The 24,794-nt window shown below is 44.7% G+C and overlaps 4 protein-coding genes across 4 annotated transcripts; 2 read left to right on the top strand and 2 right to left on the bottom strand.

Moving 5' to 3' along the window:
* Nucleotides 1-176: 176 nt before the first annotated feature.
* LOC128305732 (uncharacterized) lies at nt 177-909 on the bottom strand (the record flags this gene model as incomplete). The annotated part of the gene is made up of 2 exons (XM_053043319.1): nt 177-689; nt 760-909. Coding segments are annotated over 2 exons (663 nt in total), but the record flags the coding sequence as incomplete, so codon positions are not given.
* Nucleotides 374-17,244, top strand: LOC128303189 (uncharacterized). The gene is made up of 6 exons (XM_053040057.1): nt 374-1,034; nt 1,097-1,550; nt 3,904-4,296; nt 8,001-8,056; nt 14,142-14,336; nt 16,651-17,244. Exons 1-6 carry the CDS (start codon nt 912-914, stop codon nt 17,242-17,244), a joined length of 1,815 nt encoding a protein of 604 aa, XP_052896017.1. The 5' UTR covers nt 374-911.
* Nucleotides 17,245-18,824: 1,580 nt separating this feature from the next.
* On the bottom strand, nt 18,825-19,442 carry LOC128304743 (uncharacterized). The gene is made up of 2 exons (XM_053041959.1): nt 19,386-19,442; nt 18,825-19,300 (listed from the first exon to the last, which is right to left on the bottom strand). The coding sequence occupies exons 1-2, from the start codon at nt 19,389-19,391 to the stop codon at nt 18,830-18,832; spliced, it is 477 nt and encodes a 158-aa protein (XP_052897919.1). The 5' UTR covers nt 19,392-19,442; the 3' UTR covers nt 18,825-18,829.
* Nucleotides 19,443-23,043: 3,601 nt separating this feature from the next.
* LOC128303891 (adult cuticle protein 1-like) lies at nt 23,044-23,891 on the top strand. The gene is made up of 2 exons (XM_053040974.1): nt 23,044-23,099; nt 23,209-23,891. The coding sequence occupies exons 1-2, from the start codon at nt 23,094-23,096 to the stop codon at nt 23,623-23,625; spliced, it is 423 nt and encodes a 140-aa protein (XP_052896934.1). The 5' UTR covers nt 23,044-23,093; the 3' UTR covers nt 23,626-23,891.
* Nucleotides 23,892-24,794: the final 903 nt, after the last annotated feature.

Consider the following 24,794-nt stretch of genomic DNA (forward strand, 5'->3'; position numbering starts at 1 on the left):
GCGGGTTCAATGTGAAGGAGGTAGCAAACATTCGATAAAGAACGCACAAAAGAACGGAACGAGAATAACGAACATACATGAACGAGCGGAAACAATCCAGCATAGGATTAGTGGACAAAACCGAAAATAAAATCACTCGTGCATGTATGTACATCATGGATCGGACTGGATGACATTTAGAAAACATATTTGGCAACTGGAGCAGAATGAAGATACTTGTTGTATCCCAGTCCATAGCCGCCATAGTTCAACAGTCCATTATCGACGACTTTGGTGGCGACAACCGGGGCGACCAGCTTGTTGTATCCGAGACCGTATCCGCTGGCAAGGACCGGAGCAACCAGCTTGTTGTATCCCAGTCCGTAGCTGTTATCAACGACCTTGGTGGCGACTACCGGGGCGACCAGCTTGTTGTATCCCAGTCCGTAGCTATTATCAACGAGCTTGGTGGCCAATACCGGAGCAACCGATGGGTATTCGACCACCTTCTTCACTGTCGGATAGGAACTGTACAACGATGGGTAGGCGTACTTGTCCACAGCTGCTGGCAGACCGTACGAAGATCCGACGACCACCTTCGACAGGGGAAGTCCATAGCCATAGCTCTGGTAGGACAGATCATCATCGTATGAGAGGTAGGACGCCTCGGACACAGCGACCAACGCCACAGCCATGATTGCGATGAAGAACTGGAACGCAGGAGAGGATAGTTGTAGAAGCGATTTGAACAATTAGATCTGAATTCCTCACGACGCTTACCTTCATTTTGATTGATTTTGTAGAATGTGTTGATAGAAGCGCTGTACGAATACTGATGCCGATAACATCAGCGGTCGCATCTTTTATAGCGCCACCTACCGGAAGTGTAAAACGAAAGGAAAACTCCTTCGTCAAGGTCTTTTGACCGGAAAATGTGTCGCTTGGAGTTTGTTATAAAAACAGACGATATTTGGGTCATACGATCACAGTTCACTTGCAACGTTTTCGCGATCAGATCCAATCGATCGAAGAAGCACTCAACTGTAAACATGAAGGTGAGTTAAACCCGAGCTTTTATCGTATTTATTGATACAAATGTGGTGGAAATGTTATCTAGGGATTCATCGCGATCGCCGTCCTGGCTTTGGCCGCTGTCTCCAATGGATCGTACCTGCCAGCTGTGCAGTCGGTTCTTCCGTACTCCTACAACTCTGGACTCTACGGCCTGGGTCTGAACGGGTATGATGGTCAGGATCACTACTCTGGACTGGCTGGACTGGGATACTCTTCCGTGTTGGATCACGGACTGTCCTACCCGTACACGGCCGCCCTTCCATACTCTGTCTACAACAACGGTTTCTATGGAGGATACTACGGTGCCAAGTACGCTCCCACTGTGGTCCAGGCCAACGTCAACACACTGAAAACGGTTAGCCCATTGGGTCTGTATGGAGGATACTACGGTGCCAAGTACGCTCCTACTGTGGTCCAGGCCAACGTCAACACGCTGAAGACTGTTAGTCCGCTGGGTCTGTATGGAGGATACGGAGTGGAACACGGATACGGTCTGGGTCACGGATATGGCTACGGATACAACAACTACCTCCCAGTTCAGGCCCATGCTGCGAAGTACGTTGCCGCCAACCCGGGAGCCGTACATGTGGCTCCTCTGCCAGGACATCTAGTCAACCAGAAGTCGATTGTGGCGTAAATGAATGTGATAGTGAAGTGTTTCCAAAGGAAATGTAAATAAACCAAACGTTTCATAAGCATAATAGAAAAAATCTAAATTTATTTACAAATCCAAAAAACAATACATTGTTTTCAGTAAATATTACAAACAACAGAAGTTGATTTGTAGCAAAAACTTGAACAACACTTGCGTTTTAAATTTCCGTTAAAAAGATTTGTTGATGTAACTTGTGTATAGCTCAAATGAATATTCGTTTACTGAAATGAAAGCACCAGAAACAGCCGTATTTGATGTTTGTTACATTTATTTAATCCTTGTAACTGGACATTAAATTCGTCAATAATTTAAATGTTTACAGAGTTCCTGGCGCTGGCTCGACGTTCAGCGATTGCTGGTTGACGGCGTGTCCGGCCAGAGGAGCCTCATGAACAGCGCCTCGGTTGGCGGCCACATAGCGAGCTTCCTTCTGGGCGACGACGGCCACGGCGGGCTGGGCGACGACGGTGGCAGCAGGAACCACGGCCACTGGAGCGGCTTCTACAACATCCGAGTCAGAGTAAAACTTTGGTTCGGAGTAGGCAACCGGAGCTACCGAGGGGACATGAGCATAGGAGAGGGTTCGGACGGCTGGGACGGCATGGGAGACGGTGTGCGCAGCATAAGGGTAGGTCGGAGCGGCATAGGAAACAGCGGGAGCGGCGTATGTGATCGGGGCAGACACAACGTATTTCGGAGCCACGTTCTGCTGGACGACGGTCGTCTGGGGAGCGGAGTAGACCACCGGAACCGGAACTACGGCACCCTCAACCACCACGACGGCCAGAGCCACCATGACTACAGCTGCGATGCACTGATTAATGGGAAGCAAATATCAGTTAGTTGGGGACAATTCCAATATTATTACTTGACAAGTTCTCCAATTACCTTCATGATTGCTAGATGGAGATTTTGGTTAGTTGCAGTAATGCGATCGAGTCGAAGATCGTTCTGTTTCTGATTGATACGAGTCGGGAGATGTCTTTTTATAGCAGCCTCCAAATCGCTCGAATATGAATGTAACGCTAAGTGAGTGGCCGAATTAGAGTAACAAAAAACGCAAGCGCCGAAAACAGGCACAAAAAACGAAAACGCCTCTCCAAATCGAACTGGCGGACGGTTGAACAAAGAGAATAGGGAACTTGGTTTGGGTTAACATTCATATGTCATGCATCGGAGCCGGAGCAAATTTATTAAAACAATATTATTTACATCTACAACACATATTTGGCAACTGGAGCAGAATGAAGATACTTGTTGTATCCCAGTCCATAGCCGCCATAGTTCAACAGTCCATTATCGACGACTTTGGTGGCGACAACCGGGGCGACCAGCTTGTTGTATCCGAGACCGTATCCGCTGGCAAGGACCGGAGCAACCAGCTTGTTGTATCCCAGTCCGTAGCTGTTATCAACGACCTTGGTGGCGACTACCGGCGCGACCAGCTTGTTGTATCCCAGTCCGTAGCTGTTATCAATGAGCTTGGTGGCCAATACCGGAGCAACCGATGGGTATTCGACCACCTTCTTCACTGTCGGATAGGAACTGTACAACGATGGGTAGGCGTACTTGTCCACAGCTGCTGGCAGACCGTACGAAGATCCGACGACCACCTTCGACAGGGGAAGTCCATAGCCATAGCTCTGGTAGGACAGATCATCATCGTATGAGAGGTAGGACGCCTCGGACACAGCGACCAACGCCACGGCCATGATTGCGATAAAGAACTGGAACGCAGGAGAGGATAGTTGTACAAGCGATTTGAACAATTAGATCTGAATTCCCCACGACGCTTACCTTCATTTTGATTGATTTTGTAGAATGTGTTGATAGAAGCGCTGTACGAATACTGATGCCGATAACATCAGCGGTCGCATCTTTTATAGCGCCACCTACCGGAAGTGTAAAACGAAAGGAAAACTCCTTCGTCAAGGTCTTTTGACCGGAAAATGTGTCGCTTGGAGTTTGTTATAAAAACAGACGATATTTGGGTCATACGATCACAGTTCACTTGCAACGTTTTCGCGATCAGATCCAATCGATCGAAGAAGCACTCAACTGTAAACATGAAGGTGAGTTAAACCCGAGCTTTTAACGTATTTATTGATACAAATGTGGTGGAAATGTTATCTAGGGATTCATCGCGATCGCCGTCCTGGCTTTGGCCGCTGTCTCCAATGGATCGTACCTGCCAGCTGTGCAGTCGGTTCTTCCGTACTCCTACAACTCTGGACTCTACGGCCTGGGTCTGAACGGGTATGATGGTCTGGGTCACTACTCTGGACTGGCTGGACTGGGATACTCTTCCGTGTTGGATCACGGACTGTCCTACCCGTACTCGGCCGCCCTTCCATACTCTGTCTACAACAACGGTCTCTATGGAGGATACTACGGTGCCAAGTACGCTCCCACTGTGGTCCAGGCCAACGTCGACACGCTGAAGACTGTTAGTCCGCTGGGTCTGTATGGAGGATACTACGGTGCCAAGTACGCTCCTACTGTGGTCCAGGCCAACGTCAACACACTCAAGACTGTTAGTCCGCTGGGTCTGTATGGAGGATACGGAGTGGAACACGGATACGGTCTGGGTCACGGATATGGCTACGGATACAACAACTACCTCCCAGTTCAGGCCCATGCTGCGAAGTACGTTGCCGCCAACCCGGGAGCCGTCCATGTGGCGCCCCTTCCTGGTCACATCTTTAATCAAAAATCGATCGTTGCCTAAACATCCAATAAACGGACAAATTCAGTACACACCTTTTAAAAGTATGCCTTCCTTCGTTACCGGTTTTATTCAGGAGGCTCGTTTCATCGCGCAAACTCGTACTGGTTCGAACCAGTTTGCGCACCAGAATAGGGGTTGATTGAAATGCGGAAAATGTGTCCGCTGGAACATACGATCGAGAGCACATAATAACGGCTATCGTGTTTTTGGTGTGGGTAGCATTTTATTCAGCGATTCAATACATCCCTTTTTGGATTTGGTTTCGATAAAAAGCTTGATCAAGTGACGTATTCTAACGATCAAAACGATTAGCGTGTGCCACAAGCACCGTAACTGTCTGCTGAGTTGAAGTTATAGTTATGACAAAAGTTCTTACTCTTGTACCGCCTGGACCTTTGGACGGTTCCTCCATGGATTCTTCTTTGAAACAACCCACGAGATGGCGTGGCCGAAGCAGGAAATATGTCTTGTACATATACGTCGCAAAGAGAAGCACGCAGCAATATGTGTAACGAAAGAAAGATCATGCAAACTACAAAACCGCGACCCGCCCGTGGTAAAACGCGAGCCTGACCTTGAGATTGTTATTGTGTGATCGATTTATTTAAGCGTGACTGTGTTGGTACTATTAATTTGGTTTTTGCTCCCTTCGTAAATGGTTACTTCAAGCTGCCATACCTTAACGCAACATTAATTGATACACTTCTTTTTGTCTGCGCTACGGAGTATCCCGATCGCTCATCTAGAGACATGTATGTAGCATGGCGTCTTCGGCAAGAAGTATGGGTGCGAACGATCCACCACGCCTTAACCTGCAACGGGCGGCGACTCACCCGGTCGCATTGTGGCAGCCGTCGGGTTGGAAGATAGAACCCGGTACAGTTTGACCGGTTCCAGAAGTTATTTTCCGGTATGTTGGGGGCTCGCTGATCGATTGAAAGCGATCTTAGGCAACACCCGAACACACCCGATTGGCGATGAAAAATGGATCGAGATTGAGGCGAAGGAGACGCTTTTGTAATCCAATTAGCCGTGGCAACGCAATTCCTTAATTGCTACGATTTTGGTGTTGTTACCGCGGAAATGTTGGTTCAGAGAGGAGTGAATGATTAAGTAATTTGATGTTGTGTTTTGATGAAGTAGATAAACATGAACTTGTAATAAGCACGCTTTTTGATTAACAATAGTTAACCCGATGCAGTAGTTGCGCTTGTTCTGGGTTGCTGGAGCAGTGTTAAATGATGTAACATACTTGAAGACACAGATGTGTAAATAACTTTTTTTGAAATACATTTTAGCCATTAATTAATATTTTGTTTAAATTTCCAAAATTGCTGTGAATAATTTGTGTCGTACCGAAGATCTGATTTAATAGCTGAACAATCAGTAGTTTATGCAGTTTGTTAGTACTGGGAAAGATTAGATCCTTGGTTTTATATTGATTCTTCTGGTCTGCCTCTATTTGAGATGGATGATTTTATTATGGAATAATTTGAGTTAGGATCCAGAGATAAATTAAATAAACACGTTTATAACTGCAAGCATCTTGATTGCTTATTAATGCTGATTAGGGGTCCTTGACATATTGGACCATTTAAATGCTTGTTTGAAGTTATAAAAACCGTTTTTTATGTTGTTATCCTTAATAATGATGACACATTTGTACAAAAAGAATACACAATTGATTAATCCTTGCAACAATCCATTTTATTTCAAACCATTCTCACAGGCAAACAAAGTAGAGGGACAAATATTTACAGGGTTCCGGGAGCCGGCTCGAAGTTCAGCGACTTCTGGTTGACGGTGTGTCCGGCCAGAGGAGCCTCATGGACAGCACCACGGTTGGCGGCCACATAGCGAGCTTCCTTCTGGACGTGAGCATAGACGGACGGGACAGTATGGACGTAGTTGCCATGATCGTAGGCGTAGGCGGTCGGTGCAGCATAGGCTATCGGGGCCTGGACGACGGTGTTATGAGCGGCATATGAGATTGGAGCAGCATAGGTGGCAACTGGAGCAGCATAAGTAGCGACCGGAGCGACACTGGCGTGGCTGGCGTAGGTTACGTGCGGGGCAGAGTAAGCGGTGACGTACTTGGGCACAACATTCTGCTGGACCACGGTGGTCGACGGTACGCTGTACACCGATGGGTTGTAAAAGGGTGTGGCCTGGACGGTGGCGACCAAAGCGACCATGACTACAGCTGCGATGCACTGGATGGGGCGAAGAGGACAGGAATCCAAACACTGGGATGAAATACTTCGCGAATTACGGGCGTTATAGGGCAACTCACCTTCATGATGCTGGTTGTAGGTTGTTTGAAGATTCCGTCTGGAGGAATAGATGTGAGTTGTTCTGAGAACGGTTTTGATATGACATCCACCAACAGAATGGGCACTATTTATATGGGGCGATCATCAAATGGACATTGTGTTGTTAGCTTGATCGATCGTACCCCAAAACAGTATCCAAAAAAAAACACCCCTCTGGTCAAAAACGCCTCCGGAACCAGTGAAAGGAAAAGTCAGCAAGAAAGATTGCTACAAAAAAGAGGATTACGCTACACATCGCGTTCTGGGCGGTTGAGCACACGGTGTTTTGATTTTCGTTTTCTTCACTGGTAAGTTTCTTCTTTTGTCAAATCTTTTGCAAAACCTGCCCAGAGGGAGTGAGCAAACACGACCACTTCCTGAAGAACTCCTGCAGAATCGGTTTCGGCATAGTAAGTATTGGTCGGTCCCAGGATCGAAGCGAGAGAATAAGGGAATGTAATATGAAACCGGTACAACCTGTACTAGTTTTCGGTTACCATGAGTGGCATGCTAAAACGAATTATCGCATGTTTGAAGAAAAAAAAAATCGATCAACGAAATTAAAAGTAAAGCTACCGTAACACATCGAAGCGGACGGACTGGATGGCGTCAGTCGAAGAATTTAATCAAGTGTACGGCCGGCATTTGATAACTTGAGCTACACACGTTTCTAGAAGAAGTTAACGGTGTGTTTGAGGTGACAAGACGAAGACTGAAATAGTTGTTTTGAGGTAGTGCTTGCAACTTTTTGCTGCTGAAACAGAATTGTGAAGAAAAAAGCGTGCTTATTTCTTCTTACTCTTTAATGATTACAATATTTAGGCTATTAAAGAATAACAAAGACGATTAGGTTGCTAATTAGATCCAACTGCCGCTTCATGGGGTATAGGTAATTAAACAAACATAAGTTTATTAAAGTTGATTTATGTATCAGAAATATAAATAAAAACAACTAGATGCTGTATAATTTTCCACCAATCAGAATGTTATGAATGAATTAACCGTGGCATGAGAATTTACAGTTCATGACATTGCAGCAGTGGAAAAGAAAACGAGAAAAAATACGACCTTGACACGTTGAACAGTGAAGAGGTACTATAAGTTTTGATGTCAAGGCACTGGCAAGGACGAATATTGTCGCTCTTTAGCTTCGAACGATTGCGTGGACTTTATCGGGTACCAACTTATTATACAGTTTAGTTTCGATTGAAGAATACAGTAGAATGGCAAATAAATTCAAACCATATTCGAGTGCCCTTATTAGTAGTGCGAGCGTATGTTAGTTTGATAAAATGGTTTTCAGCATGTATCGAAAAGAATTTTCATAAATTATCCCTATGTTATACTACTTTTTTAATAGTACAACCCGTTCATTCCTATGGATACAAAATAATTTCATAAAGATCTGACACCAAAAATCAACAGTAAGGCAAAAACGTATAACTTGCTGGAAACTGAAGCGTGCATCGTATGATGAACTTTTACAGTCCGGAAACAGGGATGTCTCGTAGACGGTGTGAATGAATTACATATAACAACTTTTATACTTTTGCTGAATTCTTCACAAGTGTACCCAAGGTCTTTGGTAACTTATGAATGTATATATATATATATATATATATATATATATATATATATATATATATATATATATATATATATATATATATATATATATATATATATATATATATATATATATATATATATATCCTTGACTCGGACATGCAGGAGCTACAAGCCGTATGAATTGTTTCAATTAGTTATTTTAAATATAAAATTGTTCGCTTCTACAAACCCTCTTACTTTTAAGTTAACGCTTGTTTGTTCGGAGGTTAGTCAAACAATAATAGCAATAATTACTGTACAATATCACAACGAGCTTTTATTTGCAGCATCCAACAGTGACTTCTGTTCCCGCTCGCTTGAATTACAAAGTTCCGGGTGCCGGTTCCAGGTTCAGGGACTGCTGATTGACGGTGTGTCCGGGTAGGAGAGCCTCATGGACCGCACCACGGTTGGCGGCCACATAGCGAGCTTCCTTCTGGGCGACGACGGCCACGGCCGGCTGATAAGCGTATGGTTCGACATAAGCAAGTGGAGCAGCAGCAACGGGGGCGATAGGGGCCTGGTAAGCGTAGTTCCACGGTGATACAATTCTGGCGTAAGAATTATCCTGTACCCAGCTTCCGACCGAAACCGGCGCCAAATGCTGCAGCGCTGCTCCATTGCCCCAGTAGGTAACGGACGATCCCTGGACGGCAACGGTGACGACCATCATGACTACAGCTGCGATGCACTGGACAATCGGTAACAAACGTATAAGCCGGCTTTAGGTGTAGGTTGGTTGGTCTCCAGCATTATGTATCAAGGAAGAGTATTGTACTTACCTTCATGATTGTTGGTTTTTATAACTGCTAACGTTGTGTTCACTGCTGTCTGAATGCTAAAATTGTTCTGTTATAGTTTCCATACCGATCGATGGCTTTTTATAAGACACGACATTCTGAAACAGCACAACCATCCGCGATCGAGCTTTGCCCCCTTTTGGCCAATGACCTCGAGAGGCGTACGCACACAAACAGTACAGTTCTGAAAGGCACCTTTTTCACCTCCCACCTTCGTAGCTCAGCACGGACCCACCACGGACGTACGTCACAAAGTGCAATGTTACCAACCGGAAATCAACTTCCACAGATACTTGCAATTAAACAACGGTGGTTAAAATGTCAACCTCTTTACATGCTCCGCCATCTAAAGCAACATTTCAGTGAAATGTGAAACCAAAGATGCACGCACAGGTGCATTCGTCGTAAGGTGCATGTTCATGATGTTAATGGATAATGGTGGAAAATCTCTCTTATCTTTTGTTTTCGCTTAAAAACATATTTAATTTAGGCAGAATATTGGATTATAAAGTCATTAACCAATGATTTTGAAACACGCTTGCAAATCCAATTATTGCACACTAACATAATCTTCAAATTAGCAATACGGCCTGGCCGTTTCTGTGTAAATAAAAAAAAAATAATAATCTTCAAATTCTATTATTGCTCAGTTGCTATTCAACTATTGCATTCTTTGAAAACCACCATATTCAGTCATAGCGCACTCGTCACGATCAATTATTGTACAGTTTGTTTTTCATTTTTATACATTTCGTTCGTCCTGCTGCGTGATAATATTATTTTGGGCATCTGTGTTTGTTCATTTCAAACCAAGGCGAAACTTTATAATCGATTTTGGAACACTTATCGTGAATGTTAGAAATACTTTTTTGTGTGCAATAAAATAGGATCGGTGATCTTTCTTAGATCCAATTAATGAACAGTGGCCTAAAGTAAAGGTTTTTTTTGTAAAAAAAAACTATTTATGTTACTTCAATGTGAGGACTATTTTTATTAGTCGGATTTCAATCAAAATATACCGTTTAGATACTACACACGGCGAAATAAATATTATTTCGTGACGCAGAATTCTTAACTGCTTGATCTTAGAAACCCATTTAATTTTACCATTGCCGTGGGAAATATTTTCAACGATATTAATGAGATGCAAGGCATGTTTTCAAAAACTTGATGCACAGAATGATGCAACATTAATACAATTGCATTTTTGTCACTGGACTTATAATCAATCTTCTCTATTAATATCTCTCGCTCTATTATGTTTTAAAGAACAAGCTCTCAATGCGGTAAAACATTTGATTATGTAATTTAATTATTTTAAATATGCGTAAAATAAAATCCGTGTATTTGATTCTTAAATTTCTTGGCATTAATTAATGATGAGGTGATGGATGAGGTTCAGTATAGATTCGAATTAGAAAAAAATCCACTTCATTGATTGTTCAAATCCAACATTAGATCTCCAAATCGATCATTATCGCAACATCCGTTTGGTAACACACTATAGCCGTTATTTGATCGTATCCACCCCTATGATCGAAAGTCATTCCCAACATCCTGGTGTCAAAATGCTGTACCCCGTCAGACACAATGCCACTCAAAGCGAGTTCAAAGTGTGCTTCAAGTGTTACTATCGCTTAATATCCGAAAGGAATGCGCGATACGCACGCAGCTCCGGTTGAATGGAAAACGTTCACTGTGGATAGTAAGAAAAGGCGTAAGGACAAAGCAACCGCGTGTACCAATCGGTAACGGTTAAGACTAGGTCCATCCCCACTCAAAACGAATTTTTGTTTTGTTTTTATGGGAATTGACAGCGTGGTTGGGACAGATTTTGGAATCGTATGCTGTTACATTTGGTTCTAGCTTCAATGTGAATATAAAAGGTAAGACTCGCCAGTCCTGACAGTATCATACGTTGGTTGAGTTCAGCTTGGTTCAGAAGCAACCTTCCGTTTTGTAAGCACCGAAACCACCACCCAACACTACAAACATGAAGGTAAAAATGGCTGAGATGAAAACGCATCCTGTTGAGGAGAAGGATCTAATCGATTGTTCTATTGCAGTGCATCGTCGTTGCAGTCATGGTAGCTCTGGCCGTTGCCGCCGAAGGAAGTGCCATCACGTCGTACGCTGTTCCGCTGGCCTACTCTGTCCCGCAGACCACGGTCGTTCAGCAGAACGTCGCCCCGAAGTACGTCGTGTCTGGTTACGCTGCACCGTACGTTGCCTCGCCCTATGTTGCCGCTGCCCACGGCTATGTCGCTCCGGCCGTGTCCTACACTAGTACCGCTGTCCACTCCGTCCCAGCTGTGAGTTACACTGTGCCACAGGCCACCGTGTACGCTGCCCATGTGCAGCACGAGGCTCGCTATGTGGCCGCCAACCGAGGCGCTGTCCATGAGGCTCCCCTGGCCGGACATGCCGTCAACCAGCAGTCGCTTAACTTGGCTCCCGCCCCCGGTACGCTGTAAATGACTGGTCAAGAATGTTTCGAACTGTTTCTACCTCAATAAAAGAGACCTAAATGTAAATTTTAAAAGAGTTCTAAAATTCCTCAAAGATGCGATCTTTAAAGATCAATTCTAAACCAGTTCCGCTAAGCGCAGTACTCCATGACATTGCACTTCGCTGAATGTCGGTAAGTTTTCCATGCTACGGAGATCTCGAACAGACGGATTGCTCAGTTGTCAGGCTGGATGTTTGGAATGGTTGGGTGTCGGTTACCATCATGCAGGTTTCTGGTTTGTTACGTGATCAACCGCCCTACAAACAATTCAAGGACGCCCGCATCTTTAGCAAACTCATATGTACGGTATATTTCATACCAACTCGTGTCCAACTCTCTGGTCGTACGGATTGTTCAATCCAATCCATTAGTATGACGTTCGACTGGCAACTTTACTTTTGGTGGCTTATAATTATAACGTACTGCAATTCGTCACCTCGTCGCCCAACCGGCCTACACGAAAGCAATGGAACTGCAACAGAGCAAACCGGTTTCAAGCTCGGCACCGTTGGCATTGATCTTGAAATTTGGAACTCTCGCTGATAGCCGAAGAATGCGTAACGGTGCGTAACTGATACTCGTGTAAAGGTGTGTAGCGATGGTGACCCTTAAACCCTTCCGGTTGTAACGGAATCAAGCAAAAACCCGTTTTGGTTCTATACGTATTCAAAAAAGCAAATGTTAAAGAGGTGTGTTCGTAGAAAGGTAAAAATATGCAGAACAATAGAAGTTCTATTTAACGGTGATGTAAATATATTGAAGAGAAATATTACCACACAACAATATTGGAACCTAATGGAAGTTGTATAGCTTATTTGAATGTTTACGAAATTATTTTGTAAGTAAATCTGGGTTATTTGAAGTTTAAGTGAATAGCTTTTTTTATTAGTGGCAACCTTGAATTTCAATATATTTTTTAAACGGATGCCAAAACCGAGAATTTTATAAGAAGAAAAGACATCACAAATTTTAACTTGACCGTTCATAATGTTGCATGACACGTTTTATTTACAAGACAATTCAATTTCATATAAGCTGAAATATTTGAAAATTTATGCCACAATCGACTTCTGGTTGACTAGATGACCTGGCAGAGGAGCCACATGGACGGCTCCCGGGTTGGCAGCAACGTACTTCGCAGCATGGGCCTGAACTGGGAGGTAGTTGTTGTATCCGTAGCCATATCCGTGACCCAGACCGTATCCGTGTTCCACTCCGTATCCTCCATACAGACCCAGCGGACTAACAGTCTTGAGTGTGTTGACGTTGGCCTGGACCACAGTGGGAGCGTACTTGGCACCGTAGTATCCTCCATACAGACCCAATGGGCTAACCGTTTTCAGTGTGTTGACGTTGGCCTGGACCACAGTGGGAGCGTACTTGGCACCGTAGTATCCTCCATAGAGACCGTTGTTGTAGACAGAGTATGGAAGGGCGGCCGAGTACGGGTAGGACAGTCCGTGATCCAACACGGAAGAGTATCCCAGTCCAGCCAGTCCAGAGTAGTGACCCAGACCATCATACCCGTTCAGACCCAGGCCGTAGAGTCCAGAGTTGTAGGAGTACGGAAGAACCGACTGCACAGCTGGCAGGTACGATCCACTGGATACAGCGGCCAAAGCCAGGACGGCGATCACGATGAATGCCTTCAAACAAATGAATATTTTTAACGTTTTTTTGTTATTTTCAACCTGTGTTAACACTTACCTTCATAATTGTTCTTGTTGAATGACTAGCTTCTTGTCTGAACTCAGTAAATTGTTGTTGAGAACTGTGGCTCTATGGCAGTTGTTCGTTACTTTTATATCAACAGTTTTGAAAGGGATTTTTTATCAAATGTCCATACAATTACAGACCTCTTCGTCCTTCCACTTTCTAATTAACCGTTCAAACTTGAATTTTCAATGGTTGTGTACCATCTAGCACGCGTTCAACCATGACTAAATGACAATAAAAGATCGTGGACGAGAAATAATAGGTTGGCCGATTTGTGTGGTTGAAAAAAATGATAGTATATCCGGTGAAGCTTCCGTCACTAGTTTTGTTATACCATAAAATTAGAGCGATATTCGATACTATACACATAAAGGTATAAAAGAGGTGAAGAACACAAAACAGTTTAACAGTTCCTGTAAACCCGTCAAACCTAAGGCAGTGCTTTTCGCATCCAACATGAAGGTAAACTAACAAGATACGACAAATGAAGAGCTAGTAATGACAACAGCTTTCAATTTTCAAGAGCTTCATCGCGATCGCCGTCCTGGCTTTGGCCACTGTCTCCAATGGATCATACCTGCCAGCTGTGCAGTCGGTTCTTCCGTACTCCTACAACTCTGGACTCTACGGCCTGGGTCTGAACGGGTATGATGGTCTGGGTCACTACTCTGGACTGGCTAGACTGGGATACTCTTCCGTGTTGGATCACGGACAGTCCTACCCGTACTCGGCCGCCCTTCCATACTCTGTCTACAACAACGGTCTCTATGGAGGATACTACGGTGCCAAGTACGCTCCCACTGTGGTCCAGGCCAACGTCAACACGCTGAAGACTGTTAATCCGCTGGGTCTGTATGGAGGATACTACGGTGCCAAGTACGCTCCTACTGTGGTCCAGGCCAACGTCAACACACTCAAGACTGTTAGTCCGCTGGGTCTGTATGGAGGATACGGAGTGGAACACGGATACGGTCTGGGTCACGGATATGGCTACGGATACAACAACTACCTCCCAGTTCAGGCCCATGCTGCGAAGTACGTTGCTGCCAACCCGGGAGCCGTCCATGTGGCTCCTCTGCCAGGTCATCTAGTCAACCAGAAGTCGATTGTGGCGTAAATGAATGTGATAGTGAAGTGTTTCCAAAGGAAATGTAAATAAACCAAACGTTTCATAAGCATAATAGAAAAAATCTAAATTTATTTACAAATCCAAAAAACAATACATTGTTTTCAGTAAATATTACAAACAACAGAAGTTGATTTGTAGCAAAAACTTGAACATCACTTGCGTTTTAAATTTCCGTTAAAAAGATTAGTTGATGTAACTTGTGTATAGCTCAAATAAATATTCGTTTAATGAAATGAAAGCACCAGAAACAGCCGTATTTGATGTTTGTTACATTTATTTAATCCTTGTAACTGGACATTAAATTCGTCAATAATTTAAATGTTTACAGAGTTCCTGGCGCTGGCTCGACGTTCAGCGATTGCTGGTTGACGGCGTGTCCGGCCAGAGGAGCCTCATGAACAGCGCCTCGGTTGGCGGCCACATAGCGAGCTTCCTTCTGGGCGACGACGGCCACGGCGGGCTGGGCGACGACGGTGGCAGCAGGAACCACGGCCACTGGGGCGGCTTCTACAACATCCGAGTCAGAGTAAAACTTTGGTTCGGAGTAGGCAACCGGAGCTACCGAGGGGACATGAGCATAGGAGAGGGTTCGGACGGCTGGGACGGCATGGGAGACGGTGTGCGCAGCATAAGGGTAGGTCGGAGCGGCATAGGAAACAGCGGGAGCGGCGTATGTGATCGGGGCAGACACAACGTATTTCGGAGCCACGTTCTGCTGGACGACGGTCGTCTGGGGAGCGGAGTAGACCACCGGAACCGGAACTACGGCACCCTCAACCACCACGACGGCCAGAGCCACCATGACTACAGCTGCGATGCACTGATTAATGGGAAGCAAATATCAGTTAGTTGGGGACAATTCCAATATTATTGCTTGACAAGTTCTCCAATTACCTTCATGATTGCTAGATGGAGATTTTGGTTAGTTGCAGTAATGCGATCGAGTCGAAGATCGTTCTGTTTCTGATTGATACGAGTCGGGAGATGTCTTTTTATAGCAGCCTCCAAATCGCTCGAATATGAATGTAACGCTAAGTGAGTGGCCGAATTAGAGTAACAAAAAACGCAAGCGCCGAAAACAGGCACAAAAAACGAAAACGCCTCTCCAAATCGAACTGGCGGACGGTTGAACAAAGAGAATAGGGAACTTGGTTTGGGTTAACATTCATATGTCATGCATCGGAGCCGGAGCAAATTTATTAAAACAATATTATTTACATCTACAACACATATTTGGCAACTGGAGCAGAATGAAGATACTTGTTGTATCCCAGTCCATAGCCGCCATAGTTCAACAGTCCATTATCGACGACTTTGGTGGCGACAACCGGGGCGACCAGCTTGTTGTATCCGAGACCGTATCCGCTGGCAAGGACCGGAGCAACCAGCTTGTTGTATCCCAGTCCGTAGCTGTTATCAACGACCTTGGTGGCGACTACCGGGGCGACCAGCTTGTTGTATCCCAGTCCGTAGCTGTTATCAATGAGCTTGGTGGCCAATACCGGAGCAACCGATGGGTATTCGACCACCTTCTTCACTGTCGGATAGGAACTGTACAACGATGGGTAGGCGTACTTGTCCACAGCTGCTGGCAGACCGTACGAAGATCCGACGACCACCTTCGACAGGGGAAGTCCATAGCCATAGCTCTGGTAGGACAGATCATCATCGTATGAGAGGTAGGACGCCTCGGACACAGCGACCAACGCCACGGCCATGATTGCGATAAAGAACTGGAACGCAGGAGAGGATAGTTGTAGAAGCGATTTGAACAATTAGATCTGAATTCCCCACGACGCTTACCTTCATTTTGATTGATTTTGTAGAATGTGTTGATAGAGGCGCTGTACGAATACTGATGCCGATAACATCAGCGGTCGCATCTTTTATAGCGCCACCTACCGGAAGTGTAAAACGAAAGGAAAACTCCTTCGTCAAGGTCTTTTGACCGGAAAATGTGTCGCTTGGAGTTTGTTATAAAAACAGACGATATTTGGGTCATACGATCACAGTTCACTTGCAACGTTTTCGCGATCAGATCCAATCGATCGAAGAAGCACTCAACTGTAAACATGAAGGTGAGTTAAACCCGAGCTTTTATCGTATTTATTGATACAAATGTGGTGGAAATGTTATCTAGGGATTCATCGCGATCGCCGTCCTGGCTTTGGCCGCTGTCTCCAATGGATCGTACCTGCCAGCTGTGCAGTCGGTTCTACCGTACTCCTACAACTCTGGACTCTACGGCCTGGGTCTGAACGGGTATGATGGTCTGGGTCACTACTCTGGACTGGCTGGACTGGGATACTCTTCCGTGTTGGATCACGGACTGTCCTACCCGTACTCGGCCGCCCTTCCATACTCTGTCTACAACAACGGTCTCTATGGAGGATACTACGGTGCCAAGTACGCTCCCACTGTGGTCCAGGCCAACGTCAACACGCTGAAGACTGTTAATCCGCTGGGTCTGTATGGAGGATACTACGGTACCAAGTACGCTCCCACTGTGGTCCAGGCCAACGTCAACACGCTGAAGACTGTTAATCCGCTGGGTCTGTATGGAGGATACGGAGTGGAACACGGATACGGTCTGGGTCACGGATATGGCTACGGATACAACAACTACCTCCCAGTTCAGGCCCATGCTGCGAAGTACGTTGCTGCCAACCCGGGAGCCGTACATGTGGCTCCTCTGCCAGGTCATCTAGTCAACCAGAAGTCGATTGTTGCTTGATTTCTTGAAGTTATGAGAAATTAGAGAAATGTTATTTGAGCTTTGTAATAGATTTTTTTTTTTTTTCATTTTGAAAATGGTCACCATAGAAATATTTTTACTAATTTTTTACTAATTTTTATCATTTATCTAATGTTTAGTTTTCTAATTTGCATTTGGTTATTCTTTTTTTTTAAATTAAATCATTTGTTTGGTTTGTCACAAGTTGTTCATAGTCGTTTGCTATGTTTTTTAGCAGCAAAATTGCCCGATTGCGTTGAGCTCACTGCGCCTTTGTTTGCCTTTGTTTATTTGACCTTACCCAACAAATAGCTCCACCTTCCGTAAAATCAAGAATCGAAACATATAACACTTGCGAAGGAGTTCAAACGTTCGTACAGTATGCATGTTACTGTTCTGTCTATCGAAACATTAATCTTACAAATGCTGCCAGTTCGATGGAACCTGCAATTTGTTGCTGTCCTCGTACTTCTCGCTTCCCGTGTACGATACGTCGATACGAGTGGGGTGTAGCAAATCTGGCCATGCAGCACAAAACACATTGCACATCGGTCGTCATCATCACAAAGTGTGGTGCCTCTGCCACGGGCCCGGCGTAGCAAGAGATTACATCGAATGGGTGTGTTTTACGTCAAGCGCCATACCTCGGCGGCATTAAACTGGTGCAGTGGCTGTCGTTGATTGATTACCATTTATCAACGGTAACGCCAACTGTTCTAGGCGGTTCCCTAGCCGGGCTGGTAAGGTACGCCGAATCAGCTAGGCACGGGGCACCTGGACTCAATGTGGCCAGAGGTTTATGCAAATGAAAGTGCAATCCTTACCATTCTTACTGTCATGTGTTTTTTGCGAAACCGTTCGATTGCGGGTTACTTTTCTTGGTGCCTTTTCTCAATCATCTCTTTTGTTGGTCGGAGAAGTGATGGGGAAGAAGGTGAGTTTGCGGAGGAAAGAGGAAGAAAGGATTATTGCTGTAACGAGTGGATTTGTTTGTAGACAGCAGAAAAATTGAATTCTATCGGCTAATGAGTTGAGTGTGGATTAAGACTTCAAAGCCGATGACAGCACAGCTGTGGAATTAAGCTGTCGTATTGTGGATGCACCCTAGCAAAAAGGGTGGTGGAAAATGGGAGGAATGCGTCAAATTAGAATGATTACTTTAATGTGTTAGTGCATGATGAGTGTACTTTGATGGAGCTCGTTTGTGAAGATTGCGAGTAGAACGATATGCATTATAACGATGTGATTTAAATGCAGTTGCAATTATTCACACCAGTGTGATATGAATGGGTTTATTTAAATGTGACTCTTCGAAGAGTGATATGAAGTGGCAATAATAGCATCCTCTGAAGGATGGACTCATTCCCATGACAAATCTATTCCATTTGCAAACGAATGAATTACTGTATCGAGTAAAGCCGAGCTTAGAAAACTGCTGCAATCCTATGTTTAAGTTGCATTCAGGAAAAAAGCTGTGAAGCCCTATTGGGGGCTTTTATCAAATTACAAGTTGAATAAAAACAACCCTTTTCATGCGTGTATGTCATGATTTATTACTCTTCCAAAATGTATTTCAGTAGATGACTTACAGCAGATATTTGGTAACTGGTGATGCACCGGCAAGATACTTATTGTATCCATAACCGTAACCATGGCCGTACGCACCATAAGCTGCAGGATAACCCCAATGATTCGCGAGGCTACTGGCTAAGTTTTCCTGCACGACGGTCGTCTTGACCGGTCCGTAGGTACCGTAAAGCGATGCGTATGGTGCGTACGGATGCGCTCCATGAATTGGAGCTGGCAGACTGGCGGCGTTTTCCTGCACTACCGTCGGTCCATGGGAGCCCCAGTAACTGTACGTACCGGAAGGGTTGCCATAGTAGGCGGCATACGGTGCTGCATAAGCTGGAGCTGCGTATGCAAGCGAAGCATAGTGATCGTCGTAGTATGCACCGGTATCGTGTACGGTGTGGGCAAGCTCTGTGTATGGTGCAATGTATCCTGCCTCGGCGATAACCACAGCGCCCATAACAGCAACAAGGGCAGCAATTGACTATAGAACGAGGAAAACGAAATATTTCGTCTGTATCCTCAATTTTCATTGAAAGGGTTCGTTCTCCTGGGATGAAATCACTTACCTTCATGATGATCGATATGCTTCGAATCTTTATCCGACGAAGGTTCTTGAGGTACAGCAGCACTTGATCTACGGTTGCCTTTACTCATTGCAGGTGATTTTATAAAGCTACCGAGAGACAACCTTCATGCGGTAACGCACGGCAATGAAATAAATGCTGCTCGAGCGCTTTCAAGCGTGACATGCGGCCGTTCTCAACCACTGCTGCACAAAACATTAGCGTGTCAATTATCCAAGCATCCAGGCAGCTAGAACAATGTGGATAATGCACCTGCCGCCTGTGTGTTCTCGAGCACGGTGGAGAAAGCTAGAATTAGTATCACCAACCCAGAACACCTGCAAGCTAACGCTCAAGATGGAGGAAAGCTAACCACACGTAAATTCTAATTGATTGATAACGCCTTGTGAGAAATGGGTTTGTTTTGTTTGACGTTGAGTACGTAGTGTTAATAAAATAGCCTTTACACATGCACCGACTAGTGACTATCCTATCAAGAACGGATCCAACCACCACAAGCCAGAGCTCGGTCAAGGCAGGGCAGCCCTGGGGGCTTGTTTTTTGTTGTCGTTCTGTTTGTATTTTTTACTGCAATTCCTTTGGCGCAGTATTACGTGTTTAAGGTGGCTAGTTCTTGTTCCAGGATACGGTACAGCTACCGCAGCTGTCGCTTGACGTTGTGGGATACACTGGATAGTAATTAGCATACGCTGGAAGTTGTACGGCATTTGCTGGTGTTCTTGATCGATCGTGGATCGAAACCGATCAGTGTTCTATATTCCGAACGGCAGATAAAGTAGAATATCTTTGGAAAGGGTGCCACGACTTGGATTGTATTAAAAGAGCTAATTGTTATCAAACGCCCGTACCCGCACTGGCACAGATAATTGATCGTATGGAACAATTACGGGCAAAAGTTCCTCAATAAAATTGATTTTTAATGAACGGCTTTTAGGTGGATAGATTAATCTCGTGCACGGTGAACCTCAGTACGCAATGTGTTGTTTGGGTCGTGTTTGTGACTAATGGTGAGCAGCGAAACGGGAACTTATTACGCCACTTTGTTGTGTGTTGTTCGGTTGACCATTTGGATTGGGTAGAATTTCTGGCCTTATGTCACACCCGTACTTTTCACGCCTTTGGTATGTCCCAAAGTACATCCAGAGGCGCAAGATATTGTGCTGTTCCCACTGACTCGTTTTTCGGGAAGCTCCCATTTTGAAAAGATAGAGAGAGTGTGCGTTAGACAGCAATAAGTTTACAATGCGTAGGCAACTTGCACACCCGCAGTGAAGTGCAGTCCCACTCATACGGCGACTAATTAACGCAATTATCGAACGTGACATATTTACCGCCGAACGGGCAATTAAACTTTATCTCTTCCAGCCTCCGCCCGTTACTCGGGCTGCGGGTTCGAAAGTAGTCCTTCTGCGTGAAGCACACAGAAAGCCACCCGGTCGGCACGAACGGTGCATTTTTCAGGAAGTATCAAGTGGCTGCTGGGTGGGGAACTTGAGGAGAGCATTTTTTCTAATATGTTGCACTGCTATGTTCGTTCGCACTGGCGGTGCGATTGGTAATTCGCGTCACGTATGGGATTTTGTAATAAGCACCCTAGCCAACGCTAGGGAAACTGTTCGCACGTACACCTGGACGGTGCAGAAACGTGTTTGGGCAGGGCAGATGGTGGTTTGAACTTGGCCGGAACCCTTTTTCGCAGGCGCGTTAGGGAACGGGCGTACCAAGTGACACACAAATAGAAGGGCCAATGCTGACCTTGGCCACGTTCCGGAATGGGTTGGGAGGAATGACGGGAGGAGGAAGCGGCTTAGCAGAACTTTACATAAGAATTAATTCACGTAATAGTCTTAGCTAAGCGCATTAGAAGAAGAAAGTTGACGTCAGCCAAGGCAACATGCGAAGAAGGAGGTGTTTAATATGACTTTGTTCAACGTTTATAGAGTATCTTTACCACTGTAGTATTTACTCGACCTGTTCTTTCGTGACTGCGTAAACGTTCAGTAAAATAAAATTCGGTCCATGGTCTACACTGTACCGAATGCTTGGAGTACGGTATACTGCAAAGAACAAGACAAATCTATCGGTCATTTCAATGCATTGAGCTTTACTACTTTGCTTGGATAGCAGTTTGCAGATAACACTTTATAATTCGCATCTCCTTGGTAAGGATAAGGAGTTATGTTCGACTTATGTTGATTATAAACTAGAGAAAGAATAAACCGTCTTTTGCTGGCTGAGAATTATACTTCATGTAAAAAAATATGCCTTAGAGATTTGCTATTGCCGTTTGGGTATGAAATTTGGCGAAAAGGTAATTTAGCCTGATTGTGAAATCCAAATTTATTAATACCTGCTTTATTTTTATATCCTGCTATTATATTTTGCTAGCCTGAGTTAAATTATAGTGAACGGCCTCAAAAATCGGGTTCGTCGCTTATTTGAATCGTGTTGAAGTCTTTTGTTTTTGTATGGAGTTCTTCAATATTTTATTTGATTAATGCAACTAAACAATCGATAAATTAGTGTTTGACTTATTCAGGCTTTGTCATGTGATGGTTGAAGATATATAAATTTAGATAATTTCCTACGAATATGAACATAGGAACCGGAAATTACCTCGATGATGCTAGTATATTTCTGTGCTAGTAAACAATCTTTTGTTGGGTATTTGCCGTAACTCTCAACAAAGGAAGTTAAAACAGCTGTAAATTAGTAGAGCTAGTAAAATTTCATTGAGAATGTTGAAGACAACACAATGTGTATGGAAGATAATTTTAACACGTTAAAGATTCATTAGAATTGTTCCTTTCGAATAGATCATCTACTTCTTCTACCGCAATTCTTCTGACACCGTTTGAACTCTTATCGCCAAACATCTATTTTGGCGCAAAAGGTGAGTAGAACGGTTTAAAAACAATCATGCTGACCATTTGTCATAACTAGAACTAGGTTCCGATTGGGTTGATTTCTCTGCACTCTTGCTACCAAGCACACAACACCACCTGACCTTCGAAGTCTTTGGACCCTGACGAACCACAATCGCCAATTCTTGGCCTACCGGAGTGGCCATCTGAAACTGAACCTCCCAGAGCGGAAGCTTAACTGTACGGGTGGTTCGGTATCGATCGGTATGCCGATCTCTCCCTCCTACCGGCTTTCATAATCTATGTGTTTTGTGAATGTGTGTGTGTGTGTGTGAATGCTCTTATTGCATATAGACCTGCAAGGCTAGGCGGTGTATGTTCGATAGTACGATCGGTGAACAATTTTCTTCCCCTCGCAATCATCCGCCTTCTCTGCTGCCATCACGCAGGCAGGGCGAGAATGCATTCCGAACGTTGGAACGAAGTTTTGTTTGGGAGTTGGTGCACTTGCCCGACCCCGTGGGTGCATTTCGCGCGTTAGTACGAGGAGTGGAGGAAACGGTTTGGTATGGAAGTCCACACAGAAGGGACCATTGGCCACGATCGGCTGTTGGTGCGTTGCGTGTGTGCAAAGGTATGGAGGGAGGTATCCGTTCACCAGGAGGAATGGCGGGATCGGGTTCTTCCCTTTTGCGAACCAATCTTCGGATCGAGCTGACGATTCTTGTATAAAAGGATCCGCCACTGGTCAAACCAAATCATAAGCAACCCAAGCGTTCTAAAAGCTCATCCAGCAACCACCAACAACACCAATCTACCTATCATCATGAAGGTATATTAGCGATTCCTTTAGAACTGACCATTTCAGGACCTCCAACGAGCAATAAAGATTAAGCAGGATCTTGGTACTGATGGTTGTGTTTCCTTTTTCTATCACACAGTGCATCGTTGCCGCCGTTGCCGTCATCGCCCTGGCCGTCGCCGCTGAGGCTGGATATCCGTACGCTGGCTATCCTTACGCCGGATACGGAGCAACCGTCATCCAGGCCAATGCCCCGGCCTACCCATACGCCGGTTACCCGTACGCTCATGCTGCCTACCCGTATGCTCATGCCGCTGCCTACCCCTATGCTCATGCCGCTGCCTACCCCGCTGCCATTGCTGCCTATGCTGCACCGCACGCCGCCATCCTGGCCGCCCCTCATGGCCCAGCCGCTTCGGTTGCCCATCATGCCGGTGTTGTCCCCGGAGCTACCTCCGTCACTGCTACCCGTGGTGCCGTCCATGTTGCTCCTCTGCCCGGCCATGCCATCTCGCAGAAGCAGCTGAACCTGGCCCCGGCTCCCGGAACTCTGTAAGCTGGACGCTTTTACTAGCGCTTAAGCACACGGTCGGAAAATGAAGCGAAAATTGAATGAATTTGCGTGTGATAGGCGGAAGAAACTACCCAGACAGATGCGTACGACAGATTTGCACAGCGTTGTCGTTGGGCAATTGGTCGACGATGTTTGGTTGGACGCACAAAAGCAGGATAGCAGGTTGTTGTTTTGTTCATGGTTATCTCAGCTGGTTGTACATTTACTGTAAATAGAAGTTATTTACATTATTAAATGACAGCATAAAAGTAAAAGTTGTTTTCTTTATTGATCTATATGCTCTTCACAGAAATGGGCTTAAATGTTTTATCTAAATAATATAAACCACCATAATATTCATATTGCGCAAAACAGTCAAAATTAGATTGTGTGTCAAAAGTACACACTACTACTAGGTGTAAGAAATCTTAATACAAACGGAGTAAGTTTATAATATTTACTGACTGAAGTATTTGACAAGTGACACTACTGATAAGATCGTTACGACACACGACTACTCGGGCTGTAGGTTATGGCGAACTTTGGACACTGGCACACTTTTCTGAACAGCCGGGCACTCATCACCGATCATTGTGTGCTAGATGCGGTACTCACTTACTTTACTTTTAGTTTAATTTTTATACTTAATGTATCCCAAGTTTTAACAGCTGGCTTGGTATAAGTGCTGTTTAAACTGCCAATTTCGGCATGGTTAAGATACATGGCATCTCCAGGAGAGTCACAGATAGACTCAATAGACAGCCGTTGTACACCTTTCATTCACGGAAGCTTGACATGATAAAACCATCGAAAACTGGCGTGACTTATCCACCATCATCCGACTTTCTCGGTTTTTTCCATACGTACGGGGCTTCATGTTGAGAATGAATTCTTCTAATAATTGTAGTGTTTTTTTCCATAACATAGAACTTGAAGTCCTTAGAGAAGTATAAGTGTACTGAAATTGAGGGAGTTTTATAAATAATCTGTTATTCACGTATTCATAACAGGTTATTTGAGTATAAAAGATTGGACATCACATCTTGGAGATTTTATTTACTTCCTTTGCTGAGATCCCATGTCCGAAATATCTAAATGGGTTTTTTTTTAGTACAAAACAACCTGGTTAAAAAACGGTTAAGTAAGAAACTTAAAAATAACGGTGTTTAGAT

Source organism: Anopheles moucheti, chromosome 3 (genome assembly GCF_943734755.1).
Source record: "Anopheles moucheti chromosome 3, idAnoMoucSN_F20_07, whole genome shotgun sequence".
NCBI lineage: Eukaryota > Metazoa > Arthropoda > Insecta > Diptera > Culicidae > Anopheles > Anopheles moucheti.